The 17,729-nt window shown below is 43.4% G+C and overlaps 4 protein-coding genes across 6 annotated transcripts; all 4 read left to right on the top strand.

Moving 5' to 3' along the window:
- Positions 1-121: 121 nt before the first annotated feature.
- On the top strand, positions 122-2,118 carry jun (Jun proto-oncogene, AP-1 transcription factor subunit). Of its 2 annotated transcripts, XM_062395588.1 has the most exons (2): positions 122-221; positions 458-2,118. In XM_062395588.1, the coding sequence occupies exon 2, from the start codon at positions 509-511 to the stop codon at positions 1,376-1,378; it is 870 nt and encodes a 289-aa protein (XP_062251572.1). In that variant the 5' UTR covers positions 122-221; positions 458-508; the 3' UTR covers positions 1,379-2,118. The 2 variants fall into 2 exon arrangements, with proteins under 2 accessions (XP_062251572.1, XP_062251571.1); XM_062395587.1 differs by having other exon boundaries at positions 129-2,118.
- A 2,087-nt stretch (positions 2,119-4,205) lies between these two features.
- On the top strand, positions 4,206-7,622 carry caiap (CARD- and ANK-containing Inflammasome Adaptor Protein). The gene is given in 4 exon segments (XM_062394720.1): positions 4,206-5,385; positions 5,513-5,696; positions 6,327-6,549; positions 6,873-7,622. Coding segments are annotated over 4 exon segments (2,337 nt in total).
- A 2,620-nt stretch (positions 7,623-10,242) lies between these two features.
- Positions 10,243-13,695, top strand: si:dkey-86e18.1 (uncharacterized protein LOC557342 homolog). 2 transcript variants are annotated; one of them, XM_062396377.1, is made up of 5 exons: positions 10,243-10,453; positions 10,563-10,603; positions 10,702-10,776; positions 10,876-11,065; positions 12,871-13,695. In XM_062396377.1, the coding sequence occupies exons 1-5, from the start codon at positions 10,387-10,389 to the stop codon at positions 13,422-13,424; spliced, it is 927 nt and encodes a 308-aa protein (XP_062252361.1). In that variant the 5' UTR covers positions 10,243-10,386; the 3' UTR covers positions 13,425-13,695. The 2 variants fall into 2 exon arrangements, with proteins under 2 accessions (XP_062252361.1, XP_062252360.1); XM_062396376.1 differs by having other exon boundaries at positions 10,248-10,453; positions 10,876-11,080.
- Positions 13,696-15,345: 1,650 nt separating this feature from the next.
- Positions 15,346-17,114, top strand: faslg (Fas ligand (TNF superfamily, member 6)). The gene is made up of 4 exons (XM_062395750.1): positions 15,346-15,670; positions 16,206-16,248; positions 16,335-16,397; positions 16,486-17,114. Exons 1-4 carry the CDS (start codon positions 15,392-15,394, stop codon positions 16,902-16,904), a joined length of 804 nt encoding a protein of 267 aa, XP_062251734.1. The 5' UTR covers positions 15,346-15,391; the 3' UTR covers positions 16,905-17,114.
- The last annotated feature ends 615 nt before the right edge of the window (positions 17,115-17,729 follow it).

The raw sequence follows: 17,729 nt of genomic DNA, 5'->3' as shown, positions 1-17,729 counted from the left end.
GTGGTCTTCCAGGCCAGTGGGGCGGGGCTTTACCGCCAAGACACGCCCCCCAGCCAATGGGAGAACCCCGTCATGACATCATGGCTATTTTTAGCGAGGCAGCGGCAGCAGATAAGGTTTGGATCCACGCTGCTCAGATCAGAGTGTACACACGAGAGTCAGAGCGCTTTTCATTCTCACCGGTGTGGACACAGCTCTGTGACCAGCGGCGGCTCTAAGAAGTAAGTCCTGCTCCCTTCAGCCCAGTGCGCGCTCACTGCGGAGGCTTTTACGCACAGAGAGGACGTTTGGAAACCCGTCTCCTTCACCTGCTTTAAACCAAGGAGACGAGCAGAGGGACGGAGAGGTTCTTTTTGTAGAAGACTTTTATAGCAGCACTGGTTTTGGGGGTTTCTCTTCTATGTATACCAAGATGGAAACTACTTTCTATGACGACTCACTCATCGCTTTCTCCCAGCACGACAGCGCCGGCTACGGATACGGCAACCCTAAAGCGCTGAAGCACAGCATGACCCTGAACCTCTTGGACCCGACGGGCAGCCTGAAGCCGCACCTCCGCGCCAAGGCCAGCGAGCTCCTCACCTCCCCGGACGTGGGCTTGCTGAAGCTGGGCTCGCCGGAGTTGGAGCGACTCATCATCCAGTCCAGCAACGGGCTCATCACCACCACACCGACCCCGACCCAGTTCATATGCCCCAAGAACGTCACTGACGAGCAGGAAGGCTTCGCGGAGGGGTTCGTCCGAGCCCTGGCCGAGCTGCACCACCAGCACATGCCGGCTCCGGGCAGCGTGAGCGTCCCCTCAGCCCCGCAGACCAGTGTCAACAGCGCGCTGCCGCCCGTCTCCTCTGTGGTCGGTGCCCCCGTGTACAGCAGCAACGCCACCATGCGCTCCGACTCGCCGGTCTATGAGGACTTGAACACTTTCCACCCCGCCATCAGCACTGTCTCGGCTCCGAGCTACACCACCTCAGCCCCGACTATGTCCTTCCCCCCTGCCCCGCCCCAGCTCCCGATCTACGGCCAGACCGGCTCTCTGCTTCGGCTCACGGCTCTCAAAGAGGAGCCCCAAACCGTGCCCGAGATGCCCGGGGACACCCCTCCACTCTCCCCGATCGACATGGAGAACCAGGAGCGCATCAAGGCCGAGAGGAAGAGGATGAGGAACCGAGTTGCTGCCTCCAAGTGCCGCAAGAGGAAGCTGGAGCGGATCTCGAGGCTGGAGGACAAAGTTAAGAACCTGAAGTCCCAGAACTCGGAACTGGCGTCTACCGCCAACACGCTGCGGGAGCAGGTGGCCCAGCTGAAGCAGAAGGTGATGAACCACGTCAACAGCGGCTGTCAGCTCATGTTGACGCAGCAGCTCCAGACCTTCTGAGTGGCTGTCGGGGGCGGCGGAGAGAGCAAAGACTGTAGTTGAACGAATCGGACGCTTCCTGTGATAGTGAGTGGCTGTGTCTCCCGAGGTCGTAACGGGGTTCGGGTTGACCGGCACTGGCGGGATCTGTGGGTCGCACTGAAAGTTCCCCGAGCGCACCGCGCTGCCAGGGGGCGCGTCCCAGAGAGGAGCTCGGGACAGTAACAGTGGCCATGAACCAGAGGGGGCATGGCAACAAGCAAGATACCTTTCTGTTTCTGTTCCGTGCTGCTTTCACAGAACTGGACTGGGCTGACGTTGTCTTGATTTACACCCAGCTCTGCATGGACCTTCTCATGAATACCAAAGGAGAGATTCAGTATTAGAGGAAATAAGAACCTGCAAAAGAGACGTTTCTTGCTGTAGTCATAATGGCCTCACACATGGGCGTGTTGGCCAACTCTAAACGGCTGAAGAGTCGGAACTAAAGCTGCCTGACTTCTGAGTTACAGTACAATGTACTTCGTTTTCTTTATTGTAAGAATTTAAATTGGAAAAGCTTCAAGATGTACTTGTTTTTTTCTGAAATTGTTTAATGGGGTTTCACTCATTGTTATATGTATATAAGATCAACTTGGAGTACTTATATTTACCATTTGTAATAAGAATACTGTATAATTTTTTATGTTTTGTTTCCTGAGCACTTCAGAAACTAATCAATATTTAAGAAAATAAAGCAGATGAAATGAAACAAAGCTGCCTCTGTGTTATTGTAAGTGTGTGACAGTAAAAACGTGGGTGTGCCATGTAAGGAGCTCAAACAATAAAACATGTTGCAACATGTTGCAAGAGCTTCTAGGTCCCGATACCTCAAGGTAAATTCCATTAGTGCTGGTATGGATCCAGGTTAAGTGATTGTGTTACAGCTGACAGACCAGCAATGGCCAATTCTGCAAATTAGGTCATAGAGCGTCATCTCTCCACTTTATAATCCCAACACACACATCTGCCTGAAGAGTATGACTATGACACAAACCTCAGGTGTTATCACTATAAGACAGTGATATTATCCCATTTTAAAACTGTCACAATATCATTCAACAAAGTTTATGAAAGTGATACATTTTATTTGGTGGCATCTGAGGTAATCTTGATTTTTAAATCCGAGGAGGATCACAGGTCATCCTCTGTGTTATTGCACCATTTGGTTATTCAACATTACTTCCTGTCCTGTTGTGAATAAGGAGAAATCCCCAGAATGGGAACACACACTGTTGAAACTCAAACACAAATAGGTAGAACTGCATCACAGATGATCAGACATAAGACACATTACTGAGTTTTAACTCAATACAATTCTTAAGTACCATGTGCATCACTTAGGTATATTATATTTGTGTATAATTACACTCTATACAACATTACATATGGTGCACTTTCAACTAGTTTGATGCCAGTTGCTAAAAATATGATATGAACAATTATCCAGATGTAAACAAAAGGACAGTAAAGTAAAAGAATACACTTTCAATTCATCACTGACCCGACATAAAGGATAGATAGACTACAAAATTATTATTTTCTGATGCTGATAAAGCTGATGAAGGTTTTAAACATTTTTGAGATTGAGATTTTTTCAGAAGTTAACTTTAAGAAGCAGAGTGGGAAGATTTAAAACAAACACAACACAAATATGTATATTATGACTAAATAGCCCTTTTAAAACCACCAGACACTATAGGCCCAGTGTAAAGTACTGTATAGACAGCAGGTACATTCAACAGGTTTAAACTCCAGGTTTAAACATTCCAACTTCTCAGTCACTAGTGTGTAATGTTTATAATGAAACACTAGAGGACGACACAGACTAAGTCACAGGACAGATTCAACGGACTGATGCCCCTCGTAAAATCTACAAGCTACTGCAGCTCGTTTTGAGTCATCAGTAGTGATGAGACACAAAGAACTAACGTGAGTCAGATAGTTGATATTGTCTGTTTTAGTAGCTTTAATATTATATTTCTTTCTTTCTTTTCTTTTCCTGTCTTTTCCTTTTCTTAAAACCCCCGATGCAAAACTTGCGGCCATTTCAACTTATTTTCCTATTTCTTCCATTCCAAAAAATAAATGTAACGAAAGTATGCTAATTTAATAACCGGTCATAACAATAACAGAATGAATCAGTTATAACAGTTCATGTTCTGGAAGCATGATAATTATATAAAATAAAGTCATTTTAAATGTTTCATTAAAAGGCTAATTCTATGTCTGCCCTAATCTGCTCCAGTTTCTCAAACATGGGGCAACGTGACATCATCCGGAAAACGGTGCCCTTCCTGACCATATAAGGACAGGGTACACTCGGACTATCTACGTCACGATGAAGGGGGCGTGTATTACGGGAAGTGAATCGACTCAGTAATCTCTGCATAACAAGGAGTTCTGAGGAGCCTGGATTTACTTCAATAGGGCCAAACAATGTGCAAATCACAACTGCAGACCTGTTTCATGTTCAAATCTAATAAAAATATAACAAAACTTAATATACACTATAAATAGACGAAGACAGCTCACCATGACGACCAGCTTCTGACAGTGCCAAAGCTCCTCTAAGTCCACTTTGTATGTTACAAGGGATTTCATTTCAGAGGCCGTACTACAAGTTTGTCACATGTGATCTCACAGGTTTAGTCGGACATATCTTCAGTGAATGGCTTTTGTCTGAGTTGCTAGGATCAGGTGTTTCACTTAGCAATAAGGTATCAAACACAATCTCGCACACAAACACACACAGCAGCTGGAGCCACAGGTTACTGGATTCTTACTTCACATTCTTAGGTTATTTATAATGTTAAACATGCTCAAGGGTTTTGATGCTCAAGTAGCATCGAACCATATCAACCCGTATGCTGTGGATGTGATCCGGGCAAAGAGAAAGGATCTGGTTCATGGGATCTCACATACCGAGGATCTACTGGATCTACTCGTCACAGAGGGGCTCATAACAGAGGCTAAGAGATCCATCGTTCTGACCATCAGGACTCGGAAGGAACAGAACTCCAGGGTCCTGGACATCCTGGAGGCCAGAGGTGAGAGGGCATGTAGGAAGTTTGTCCATCCCTGTCTCATGCTGGCAGAGCCTGACCTTTATCAGCAAATCAGGGCCTACGTGGGGAGCGTGAGTGAACATATTAGAGACACAAGGAGACAGCTAATTGGATATTTGCTGGAGAAGGAAAAGGAGGGAATGGCAGGTAAAGTCACTATGACTAATAAGAAGAAGAATCGTGGTTTACTTGCCTCGGAGAACTCTAAAAGATTTAGCCCTGCGATGGAAGACAGCAGTACTGTGCCATTTGAAAAACTAGAGGATAAAGCAGCACCAGATAAACCAGAAAACCTTGTTCACATGATCGCTGCAGACGGTGAGCTGGTACGCCTTGAAGAGCTGTTAAAGGACACTGATATCAACTCTGTTAATTCTTCCAATGAGACTCTATTACATGTAGCTGCTCAACACGGGCACCTTTCCATCACTGAGCTCTTGATCCGTGAAGGAGCCAGGCTGGACCTGCAGGATCATCATGGTCAAACAGCTCTTCACAGCGCAGCCAGCAGGGGTCACAACGAGATTGTCAGGGCCCTGGTAAAGGCCGGGGCCCCCATCTACTCTTTGGATCTCCATGATAAAACCCCCCTTCACTTGGCAGCAGAGAATGAGCATGTAGATGTTCTGACGGTGCTGGTGAAGGAGGAGGAGTCCAGACAGACCAAGAACCACACGCAGGACATGTTTCTCCACATGGCGGCCATTCAAGACGACTGGAGGCTGGCTGAGCTGCTGCTGCAGCGCGGGGCTGCTCTCAATGCCAGAAACAACCACGGGAAAACACCTCTGTTTTATGCAGTTGCCAGGAGCAATGAGAAAACGGTGACTGTGCTTCTGAATGCAGGAGCTGAAGTTGACAACAGTGTTATAAATGAAGCCATTGAACACAATCAGGAATCAGTTATACACCTGCTGCTCTGTGAGTTTTCTCTCCCAAAGAATTAAACACAGGAATCTTGAATTATTGCAACATCAGCATGAATTCCTTTCTGAGTTGTAGATTATGAAGAGCAAACATGTAAGTTCACTAAATGTTTTGTTCACAGCTAATGCCAGAGGAGCTCTGAGTGAAGAAGTGCTGGGCTCGGCTCTCTTCTCCGCTGTTACAGAGGACCAGCATGGAACAGTGGCTGCTCTGATTGACAGCGGAGCAGATGTAAACATGTGTGACACACAGGGATACACTCCTCTCCTGCTGGCTGCTGAGCTGGGACACTGGGAAGTCTTCAGGTAACTGTCTCCAACCATGATTCACATGGCATGACTCCTGTACTCATTCAACTACAGGAATATAAGAGAGACGATTCTATTAGGGAGTAAGATATCGTTGCTAATGATTCCTATGATGTCATTATGAAAATCTAATGACAAAAAAATTTAATAGAGAAAGGCAAACTTCATTATAAAAATAAATCGCAAATACAACCAAATATATAGAGCTTGAATTTAAAAATAAACTATTTTTCACAAGTTATCATACTGGTGTAATAAGGACCACCAAACAGAACATTGAGAAAACAAAGAATGGAAATGGGAATGTATAAGTTTGAAAATGATCAATTTGGTGTTGGGAGTTGGATCCTGCTGTATCTCTGAACTGACTCCCGGAGATTGAGCTGCATTGTATCAGCTGATGGTGATATTCATGATTCTGCTTAGTTTGGATCCTTCTTCAGTTCTAATGACATTTGTGTCTACTTCACATTGTTACTATTGTGATGATCTACTGTATGTCCTTGTATCTCCATTTCACTTTGTAGAAATGTTTTTGTTGGACAGTACACATGAGCTGCTTGCTCGGTTGCTAATTAAACAATTTTCTTTGATTATAAAAAGTATCTTAATGTTTTTTTATTTCAGAGTGCTACTAGCAAAACAGGCCAAAATCGATGCTGCTTTATGCGACGGCTCCTCAGCCTTGCACCTGGCTGTTCAAAGTGGCAGTGTGCCCATAGTTCAGACATTGCTGGAAAAGGGATTGGACCCCAACATTACTGGACCCCTGGACCAACACCCTCTACACCTAGCAGCTCTGTCTGATCGATCAGACTTGGTGGCTCTGTTGATCAAAGCTGGATCACAGGTAAAAGGCCCACTAGAGCGCATACCTCCGCCATGACACCAGGGTTACAATCACTAGACCTAGAGTTTTATTTGGCTCTGCACCACATTTCCCCACATGTGTGATTTAGATTTCATCAAGATCCATGAATTATTCTCTGAGAAATAAAGGAAATCTCTAAAAATGTCCTGTCTCATAATGTCAAAGAGCTTAATTTGCATGTTTTGTGTGACTGTTAATCAGTCCAGTAGTTTTGGAGTAATCCTGCTCACAGACAAACAAACACACCTACCCTCTGTTTATATTGACAGCATGTTTTGGCGGCCTGTGTGTTATTTCTTCAGGTAAATGCAGTATCCCAGGATGGACTGACTGCTCTTCATTTAGCCAGTAGGCAGGGCCATGCAGACACAGTGATCCAGCTTCTTCAGAATAAGGCAGATCCAGAAGTGAGAGATAAGCTGGGCAGGACCGCCCTGCACTGGGCAGCCTCTTCCCCAGCAGAGTGCAGGGTGGTGGACTTGATGTTGTCAGCCACAGCCAACACAAGCACCACTGACCACGAGAAGAAAACGGCCCTCCACCTGACTGCAATGGAGGGGAGGTTGAACGCTGTCGTTTCACTGTTGCACCACAAGGCAAATGGAGGAGCTAAAGACATGGATGGCTCCACGCCTCTGCACTATGCAGCAGCTGGTGGTCAAACCAGTGTGGTTTCAGCTCTTCTACAGTCACTGGGCAACAAGAGGATAGAGGAGAGGAATGCATGAAGGAGAACACCGCTTCATGCCGCAGCCGAGAAAGGCCACGACAGTGTGGCAGTGCTGCTGCTGGAGGCCGGAGCAAAGATCAACGCCACAGATCACAGCAAAGACACTCCTCTGCACTGTGCTGTCCGAGGTGGACACCAGGAGGTGGTGAAGAGGCTTGTAAACTGGGGCCAAGCCGCACAGAGCAGGGGATGGAAGAAGGTGAATCTACAGGCTCAAAATAAAGTGAGGAAGACGCCGCTGCAGGTGGCAGAGAGTGGAGACACACCGGAACATGAGAGCATTGCAACTTTACTCAAAAGAAAGATGTTTCTCATCAAGTAGAGGGAGAAAGGAAATAAGAAAGAGACTGACGGGAACAGAGAGATTATTTTAGCACTTTTGATATAAGCTTTGATAGATCGAATAAACTCTGTCAGAAAAAAATGCCTAACATCAGCAGGTAGATTTAGAACAGGCAGAAACATAGTTTGAAGCTACTATATAGTAATGAAACCCTCATTCCTCATGTCCAGATTTATTTGTGTTACTCAAGTGCTCTCATCTTTTTTAACCAAATAAAGTCCCAGTTCTGAAAGTGATCTCTATGAAATGCTTCAATGAGGAAACGTTTGATATCAAATCACATAGAAAGTTGCTTGATTGCCTTGTCACTGGAAGAATGTAAATCCTCCAGATGGGAAAATTGTGTCTAATACATCCTTAACTTCGCTGTGTTTAGTGCTTATGAGTAGTTATTTAGTTGTAATTAGTGTTTATTGGGCCAAATCAAAATGATCATCAGGGAACATTACACCTGCTTAACATTATCAGAATTGATAGCTTGCAGATGTTAGCATTTCGCAAATAGCACTGCACTACCATAATACAGTGTCTTTGTGCTGTTAATATGTCTGAGGACCCAGAGTTGAATATCTACTTTATAGTTGTGAGGTTTAGTGTAACAATAATGTTTGTGATTGTAAGTGAGAGTACGTAGTAGTTTGTTGTAGGCTTTTAACACTTACTCTCTAACAGCTGTTTTCAGAACATTTGTAATGTTTGAATTGTTTAATTGTTTTGTTGTCTGCAGGAAAATGTAAAAGATTCATTGTAGATTTCTCTTATCCTTTTTCAAAATATCTGCAAAGGTGCCAGTTGTGCAGGATGACTGTGGTTGATGAAGTCAGTGGTTGGTGATTTTTCTCCCATATCAAAATGCCAAGTGACTATCACCACGACCACCGAAGATTCAAGAACGTCACTGTGGAAGTTTTTTTTTACACCAGTTCGTCACAATCAGCATTCTTTCAGGTTTACATTTTTTTTCTTCCACCCACATCCACCACCATCACCACCTCACATTTCCATTCTTTGAATCAAACTACTTGCATCAGAAAATACCACAAACACAGAATACTGAGTGTTTTAAAAGTTAATAGGCAATTTAAGTTAAATTCAACTTTGACTAATTCTTTGAATCATTTCTTGATTCAGCACATTCAGCATATACCGAGTAAGTTGTTTTTTTCAGTGGATCAAGAAAAATGTAAAGATTTATCCTGTTTCCTCATCTAAATTTTCTGTCTCTTGTTTTGTTTAACAAATTGTATTAAAAGAAAATACAACACAAACTCTAAAAGTGAACACTTAAAGAGAGCTCGCAGAGAGCGAGTAATATGTCTCTAGTTTCCCACGACCTACAAACAAGCCAGGGTACCACTGTGGTGAAACCATATGTGATTATCACGTGAAGCTTTTTTTCAAATTCACCACTTTTCACGGTTTAATAACAGAAGGACAATAGACAAGTTGTAGCTCGTAAACATTTGAACTGATATTTGTTTCTCCATTAGGTGGATCAGGATGTCATGTTTTTTTTGTTGTTCTATGACTGCAGAGTTTGAACACAGTTGCAACATGATGCAAAGTTCAGTGGGGAAGGAACTGTCACACTTGAGGTAGAATGTGTTCTGTGGTTGGCACATTTCTGATTAGAGGAATAGAAATATGGCAACCGTTCCCATCTTACCATAGGTATCAATATGACTTATATTTTCTGTTTAGATTTTAGAGCACCTCGCTCCATACCTTTGTATAGTAATGAGGGAAATCTTTTTTTCAGAAACTTATATTTAGTATAAGCGAATGATGTAGGATTGATAGCAGATATGTAGTATATGTAATTAAAATAAATATTTTCTAAATAAACAAGGTAATGGGCTTGAAAATAAATAATTTATCCTATTTAATTATGTCAGTATTCTTTATGACAAATGACATGCAGGCTACTGTCATGAAATGATGGCACGACATAAGTCTATCGCAGTTCAAAGTTGTGTATTAAATCCTTGATTATTTGTTCATTTTACATCTTTGGATATCTGCTAAAATATGGAAAAAACATTATTACATGAAAACAAGTTAATAAGGTGTGGAAACAAGACAACTGCATTTAATCTCAGTTGAAGTGATGAACACTATACAAGCATCTTCTGAGAGGAAATTACCTACCCTGTTGTTAAAAAGTAAAAAGGCACAACACATTTTTTTACTGCCAAAACATTCACTATCAAAGACAATGGAAGAGAATAGAAAATAGAAAATACTAAAATATTTGATATTTACATCGAGAGCGGGTCCTCTCTATGGAGGATGTCATAGTTTTTATGACAACTAAAGGCTCCACAGTTTCTCTTTCAGGTTGGGGAGGGGAGGGGAGGTGACGGTGATTAAGCTGCAGCATGCAACTTCGCCACTAAATTCTACACATTGAACATTAACATTTTTCAAAATGTCCACTGGAAAATCTTCCAAAACTTGATATGCAGACAGAGGGGGAAATTATTTTCAGCATTTAAAGATATATTTATCTAATATCTGTTAAGAACACGTTATAAATACCATTAAGTGTCAAATTTGAAGTATACATAAAGTATATATAAAATAAATTAAGTTCTCTCTCTTTTTTGGACATTTATTTTTAAAATACACACTCCAGCTCAGAGGGTGGCGGCACTGCCACAAGAACGTCTTTGAAATGCAAGATTAGCAGCAGAAGCAGAGGAGGACATGTGTCACGTGACATTGTTTATTGTGAGTGGAGACGATGGCGAGGAACGAGGAGAAGCAACAAGGGAAACTGAACAGACTGTGGCTGCAGAAGGAGAGAGAGGGTGAGAAAAGTGACACTGACTAAACACCTGACACACTTCCTGCTCCGCGGACAGCTAGCTTCAGCTGTTAGCCGCACTAGTGCTAACTCTCTGTTTCCCCCCCGTGCAGAGGGACGACTCCGAGATGCTCACGAGCGCAGACCGAAGCTGGTGAGTGGAGTTCTTCACACTAAACTGTTGATCTCTTGTTCACCTCAGTTCACTTTCACCTGCAGTAGCTTGTCTCAGCCAAACCTTCTCCTCCACAGTCCACTCTCAACTCAGCCTCGTCTGTGACCAAGTGGATCCCCAGCATCAAGAAGGAAATAGAGTATTATCTGCAGGTAAGGTGACCTTCTGCAGGGTGCAGGGTGTCTGGATTACATGCACGTGGATGACTGTGTCTGATCTCTGCTGCTCTCCCCCGGCCTGGGCCCTCTCAGCAGTCCCAGCTGTCTCACTACCCGGAGAGGAAGATCTCTGAGTTCCAGCTGTGCATCGAGGCTCTGGAGAAAGAGTACAAGAGATTCATCACCAAACTGCGAGCGCTCGACCCTTCGTGCAAACACAAGCCGTGGACTCCTCGAGGGTACTGCAAGAGGAGAGCAGAGACACGGGACCCTCCGGGGACAGGTCGGTGTGCCACAGGTCAGGACTCACCGCTCATATACTGCAGATTTACTGTTGAGGTATTAATATGATGCAGTCAACTGAGTACTCCATCAATCAAATTTCTTTCGTATAGGCATATTCACAAATCACAGTTGCCTCAGAGTCAATAGAGTCCCCGCCCCCCAAAAAAACATTACAGACAGAAGTGCAATTTATTCTGCAAATAGCAAAGCACATCAACACAATGACTATTTATAACATTGATTAGAGAAGACAGCATCTAAATGGAGAGGTGTATCAAGATTCAATATTTGTACGTAAGGAAATGTCTGACAGAGACAAAGGGAGGAGTAATGACAGTCCTAATGACAGGTGTCAGGTAGAATGGTGGAATGTGTGAGGAGGTATATCGAAGCAATCTATTTGTAATCATAATCCACGATCAGCTGTCACCAGCATCCACGATCATGATCCACATCTAATCATGTACTGGTTCCAGTGTTTTATCAATCCAGTGTTTGACTTGTCAGAGTGTAAAGTGTGTAAAGAATTAACGTTTCTTTACACTCTACCTGAAGTCAGAGCAGTAACATTTTTTAATCAATCTCTGTTCACACAAGCCTTTTTGTCCCCGTCCATTCTAACCCACCTGAAAATGCATTTTACGTGACCAGTCACAGCCCCTGAGCTCATGCCTGTGTAAACAGGAAGTTAAGCGTGATGCGGTTCACACAGATTACTCGTCAGCTACACATGAAAGCAGGTGTATTATTGTAAAATGCAGAATTTAACCGTACAACAGCTGTGAGCAAAGACAAAAGAGAAGTTCCTAGGTTTTGTCTTCAACTCTTGGTCAACTTGCATTGGCCTGGTACATGAACCCCAAAGGACGCACGGGACGACTCTTTCCAACACAGCCCAATATTTATTTTTCCTTATTTGTTAGTTGTTTGCTGGTTGGTTCATCAGGTTGAAAACCTTCAAAACACAAAAAGAACAAGAAGTCATTGCAAATATGCAAATATTTCAAACAACTTCAATCCAACAAATAAAGTTAATATGTTTTTTACAGTGTACGTAAATGAATGAATGCAAACTGCATTCAATCATCAATATAAATTGAACAAACAATTAAGTACACAAAAAGCCAGTTGAATAATCATCAAAATAAAAGTCTGGTTACAGTACCAGTGGCTTCGTTGGTTGTATCATGAGCTGACTCTTCAGAGTTCCCTTCCATTCGCAGATGTTCCAACTCAAGTCGTAATGAGCAGCTTGCACTGCCCTGCTGGTGGTGCATTATGGGACTTGGCAAAAGTTCATCTTTTTACCTCAACAAGGATCATATGATAGCAGCATAATGAATGAGTGAAGTCTATGTCCTGACTGCAAAGACCCTATCAGGAAGCGTCTTTGAGCATATAGGACACGAGAGTTGTCATTATAAAATGGGGCCAGCACCATATCCAAAGTTCTCCATTTTAAGACGGTAACACCAAATAAAAATTTGACCATTTGTTAATGTCTCACTTATAGATACTAGAATATGCAACGAGTTGTATTTACCCCTTTGACTCCATGTGATATCTGCAGGGAAAGCATTTACTTCTAATTAGGTAAATAAAAACATATTTCACATCAATATTTGTATAATTTGTGTGCAGATATATAACTGTATCACTTTCTATTATTCCTACCTGACTAATCAGCTTTGAACATTTCCGACAGATAATCATTAATTTTGGTTGAACAAGTCCTTTCATACACCTGTGGCTAACAGTCCTTTCATTTCTCTTTCATTTCTGTGTCGTCTCTCTGGTTTACAGTGAAAAACCCTCGACGCAGTGAGTCACATGAGGACAGCAGTCAGTGGAGTGGGGCTGTACCTGACTTGGTAAGCAGCCGGACAGGATGTCACCAAACCTCAGCCACCGAGAGGGAGAGACCTCTCGTATATTCAGAGGCCAGACGTCAAACCCCTATCCCCACCAACCCGAGGTCAGAAACCTCAGAGACAGTCTGCGCAGACCAGGACCAGCCGCTCTCCTTCGACCGCACACGGCTGGCAGTGGCCACCGCTGCGTTCAGAGGGCCGGCGGTTCAGATCAGCTCGTCCCCAACACAGAGTCTAGCCAGGGTTCTGCAGTCAGGCCTGCCAAACCTCAGTAATTCCCTGTCAGGTCAAACATTTTCATCACAGAACAGAGACACAGATGTCGGGACAACAGAGAGTTTGGTTTTCCGTGTGAAAGGTGCCTTCCAAGAACATAATTCAGAGTGTGAAGCAGCAGAGAGGAAACCTGAGAAAACAGAGGAGAGCACTGGTCACGTCCTGGGATTAGACTGTTACTCTTCCTCTGATGGGGAGTGTGACACGTGATATTGTAGATCATTAGACATAGTAGTTTACATTTGTATCCATCTTGTGTCCTTTCAAGGGCTGGCAGGTCATGTGAACAGCAACATTGATGTGATAGAAGTACTTTGTAAAAAAACACTTAAATATAATAACAATAAAGAATTAAAAACTAAAAATTTCTGGACTTTTTCAAAACCAATTCCTACATTTGTTTCTTAAATATGCCATATTTTCTCAAGTATGTAAAGTGCCATGCTGTGTGTTTGGTAGAATAAAAAAAAACTCTTTTAAACATGAAGACTATGAATCTGAATAACTCAATTTGAGAATATACAAAAGATAGGTTTCAGTTTAGAATTAAAGCCGCACTAACCAGACCTGCTGCTTAAGAGAAAAAGATAAAATTTATGTCATGGGGACCACAGTTCCAGCCGACAGGTTGGGGAATGTGTGAGAAAAGCAGAGTAACTAATAGAGATACTTGCTGATTCAGTGTAAGTCTGCTTGTATTAACTGGAGCAGCATCTCTGAACACAATCTGGTTAGACCCCAAACGCCTTCCCTCCCACCCTGGGCGGCTGCTGCTGCTGCTGCTGCTGCTGCTGCTGCTGCTGACAGGACCATTCACGCTTTCTGCATGACACTTCTTGGAAACTGGTCGCGTTTAGAAAGCAGACCCTGTGCAGTTCATGGTTACCATTGACGCATCAACCTTTAATTAAGTTGGGTTTCCCTCTGTCGCCACAGATGCCTGAAAAAATGAAACTGAACAGTGCTTACTTTGCTGTTACCAAAATACACACAAAAAACTAACTTTGACACAACATACAATACTGGCTTAGCTTTCCAGTTGATAAATCATAGTGAGCTAAAGACAGCACTGCTGCAGCCTCCCTCCACTTACAGGATGTATTAATCTCCTATCATAGGGGTCATAAAGATGCATCCTTATCTCTAATCTAATCTTTAAGAAACCACTAAAAGCAAACTAGAGAGACCAAACTGATTTGGAAACATAATTTGTTCTCATGAAAACTGAAGTCATAGCGGAAACTCTGCAACCACAATGTTCTTCATTGCGGTTGCAGCATAAGGTCATGCTGCAACCGTGATGAAGGGTCATATTCCTAGGAAACGAGCCCAAAGTGTCAAAAAGACATCAATTGGTATTAATTTTCAAACTTACGGGGGAGAAGTGTGTGTGTTTGTGTGCTTGTGTGTGTTGATGTTCAGCTTTCCTGTAAGCCCATCTCTGAGCGGGTATTGGTTGAGGTTAACTGAACGTGTGGCTACCTACGCTCGCTACCGTTTTTCACAGGCACGAAAGCCCGTGTAGACATTGGTGCTTTTCATGTGGCAGCAGCATCTTCCCACATAGATAACGCTGTGTGCTACTGAAACTGCTGCATCACTGTTTACCAACAATGCTGTGCCTCATGAAGAGAATATCCAAAGATATTACACATTTAGATTATAATGCATTTTGGCTTTGATAGGAAAAACCAGAAGAGGGTGAACATGAAAAGGGCATTATTTGGCCCACAAGACCTGTTGCATATAAAGTGCTGGTTAGATGACTGGGTGTGATGCTGCTCAGTCTTTCCTACTGTGGAACGTTTCTTAATTCTCTCTGATGAATGCAGTGGTGCTGTGTGAGGTCAGGGTCAGGTGAGACCTGTAGCTTCCTGCTACCCTCAGTCTGAACAACACAAGCTGAGCACATAAAAAAGCACAAGCTGAGATAAAGCCCAATAAAGGTTGTGGTGATTAATATATAACATCCAACAAAGCAGCCCAGAGAAAAATCAGTTGATGCACATGTTAGTTTAGAGTTTATCAAAAGTGATACCTTCACTGTGGTGGGAGGGCTCTGCGGGTGGTTAATGACTCAAGCTTGGTGTCTTAAAGCAGAGGTGCTCAGAGAGACACCTCCTTCACGCAGAGGCGATTGATGCACACGCAGTTTGTCGCTCGACACGTCCTGCACCATGAGCTGCGACCACAGGTATCCTTTCCCACAAGTGTTCCTCGTGGATGGAGGTGGAGGTCCGGTGGATCCTGCCCAGCCTCCGAGTCTTGTGCCCTGCTGGACCTCGCCTCCTGTCCAGGAGAGGGCGAGGAGCCGTGGGAGGAGTGGGGGCTTCATGCGCGTCGGCCCCTGTCTGACTTTGGTCGTCCTGCTGCTGTTCCTGCTGGTGTTTGCAGCCCTGGGCTTTGAGGCCTATCAGATTTATAAAATGAAGACAGAACTGAGGCAGATGAAACAGGTAAGGAGGTAGTGAGGAGGTTGGTTTGACATTTTCATTTTAATTCATATTCTTTTACTGAATTAGGAACAGTAGTGTGAAGGCTTAATAAGGTTGTGACCTTTTGCAAATTAGGTAGAGACACAATGCCGGACGATGACATAGTATTTCCATGTGCATAATATTATTTGTCTAATTTTAATAGGGACATGTCTGCAAAAGATTAAAATATATGATTTCTCTCACTTTTACACGGAGAGAGAGAGAGACGGGGGTGTAGAGTAGGAGCGTGGAAAAAGTGGCTGGAAACTGAAACTCAGAGCTGCAAAGTTAAATAATGAATTCACCATCATTTGAAGAGTCTGCACACCTCAGCTCTGGCCTGACATTTAAACAGTGCAAACCAAGGACCTGGCCGTTCAAAATGTGGTTGCCGGTCCAGTGAGACAGGATATCCTCTCACGCTGAGAGTTTAACTCAAGAGAGGAAGAAAAAAAAAAAACGCCTGTGTGTGATGTGGTCATGAGATTTCTCTGTTTCTCTCATTTCGCTGCAGGGTGAACCTGTGACAGAGTCTAATATGCCTCAAAAGCAAATCGGTGAGTGCAAACACTTCTGAAAACGTGTGTAATAGTAACATCAAAGTGATACAGTACAAGTGAAATTAATGTGAGGTTTGTTCAAGGTCTCTATGGACCTGAGCTGCACGACAAAGACAAAGACGACAGGCCTGCAGCACATGTGATCGGTAATATTTCTATTACAATTGAATCCTTACTCAGATTTGTGAAGAAATCCGCATTGTGTAACATCTCCCTCGTCTTCTCCTCTTCCAGGGCAGATCCAGAGAGAGACATTCCATAAGACTTTGCGATGGGAACCGAAGGGGGGTCGGGCCTTCTTGTCCGGAGGAGTGACCTACCAGATTGAGGATGGCAGCCTGCGGGTCAATGAGAGCGGATTGTACCACGTCTGCTCACGGGTGGAGTTGATCTTTAAGAGCTGCTCATCCGCTTCCTCGTTCGTTCACTCCGTGTTTGTGAGGAGAGTGGGACACCCGTCACCTATCACCCTGATGGAGGCCCACAGAGACGGCCTCTGCCCTCAGCAGCTGAATCAGCCCTGGACCTCTGACAGTTTCCTGGCCTCTGCCCTGAAGCTGCAGAAATACGACAGAGTGCTTGTGAACGTTTCGCAACCCAGATATCTCAGCCACGAACATTATGCCAACTTCTTTGGTCTCTATAAGATATGAAGGGTTTGTGCTGATGGGCTTAGTTTTTTAGTCAATGACAGAATGTAAACAGTGGAAAACAAATATTGCGCCTTATGTAAATGTTGACACTAAGATGCTGATTTATTTGTAGCATTTGTAAAATATTTATTTTGGTGTGGATCTGACAATCGTTAAAAAATGATTTTAAGTATTGTTTTTTAATAAATAAAGAGATTATTTAAGTTAACGTCTGACAAGGAAGTGAAGTCTTTCTGATTGAAAACTAAATGTTGGTCAAGTTGGTGCAGTTTGTTAATACAGAGCAATGGCAAAATACAAAAACACTTGAGGGAACTTCTTCTTGACGGCCAACTAGATCCATCTGCCGACCAAGAGGCCTCCAAGGCTCACATCCACCAGCGGGGGGTCGCAGGCAAATACCCTTAGTGGTTAATTTACCCATGGAACTTCCCACCCATCAGCCATTGGCTGCCCACCCACACATCAGCACAACTCATGAAGAAGAACAGAACAGAGATAAATAGGCAGATATGTATGAAGAATACAATGATAAAATGAGATCATGAGATAGATGCATTGAAGTGGATAAAATCACCTAAATAAAATGTAGTGCATTTAAAGGAAAATAATCTAAAAATGACTAAGATATTTATAAAGTAAATAAAGAGAATTCAGAAAGTTTGCTTTTAAAATGATCAACACTCATTTTCAGGAAAGCTGTTCCAAAGGCCTAGTGATAAAAGGATGCCTCACCGGGGCCTTCAGTTCTGACTTAAGGAATAATAAAAAGGCCAAAGGTGTAATGAACACCCACATGAGGTTTGGTCATGACCACTGGAAAGC

This window comes from Platichthys flesus, chromosome 9 (genome assembly GCF_949316205.1).
Source record: "Platichthys flesus chromosome 9, fPlaFle2.1, whole genome shotgun sequence".
In the NCBI taxonomy this organism is placed as follows: domain Eukaryota; kingdom Metazoa; phylum Chordata; class Actinopteri; order Pleuronectiformes; family Pleuronectidae; genus Platichthys; species Platichthys flesus.
The sequence above is the reverse complement of the archived record's forward strand: the minus strand, read 5'-3'. Positions and strand labels throughout refer to the sequence as shown.

Coding starts and splice junctions, on each gene's coding strand:
- jun (XM_062395587.1), top strand. CDS start 401: ATGTATACCAAGATGGAAACTACTTTCTATGACGACTCACTCATCGCT.
- si:dkey-86e18.1 (XM_062396376.1), top strand. CDS start 10,387: ATGGCGAGGAACGAGGAGAAGCAACAAGGGAAACTGAACAGACTGTGG. Junction 10,454..10,562: donor GCTGCAGAAGGAGAGAGAGG/GTGAGAAAAGTG, acceptor CCCCCCGTGCAG/AGGGACGACTCCGAGATGCT. Junction 10,604..10,701: donor ACGAGCGCAGACCGAAGCTG/GTGAGTGGAGTT, acceptor TCTCCTCCACAG/TCCACTCTCAACTCAGCCTC.
- faslg (XM_062395750.1), top strand. CDS start 15,392: ATGAGCTGCGACCACAGGTATCCTTTCCCACAAGTGTTCCTCGTGGAT. Junction 15,671..16,205: donor AACTGAGGCAGATGAAACAG/GTAAGGAGGTAG, acceptor ATTTCGCTGCAG/GGTGAACCTGTGACAGAGTC. Junction 16,249..16,334: donor TATGCCTCAAAAGCAAATCG/GTGAGTGCAAAC, acceptor GGTTTGTTCAAG/GTCTCTATGGACCTGAGCTG.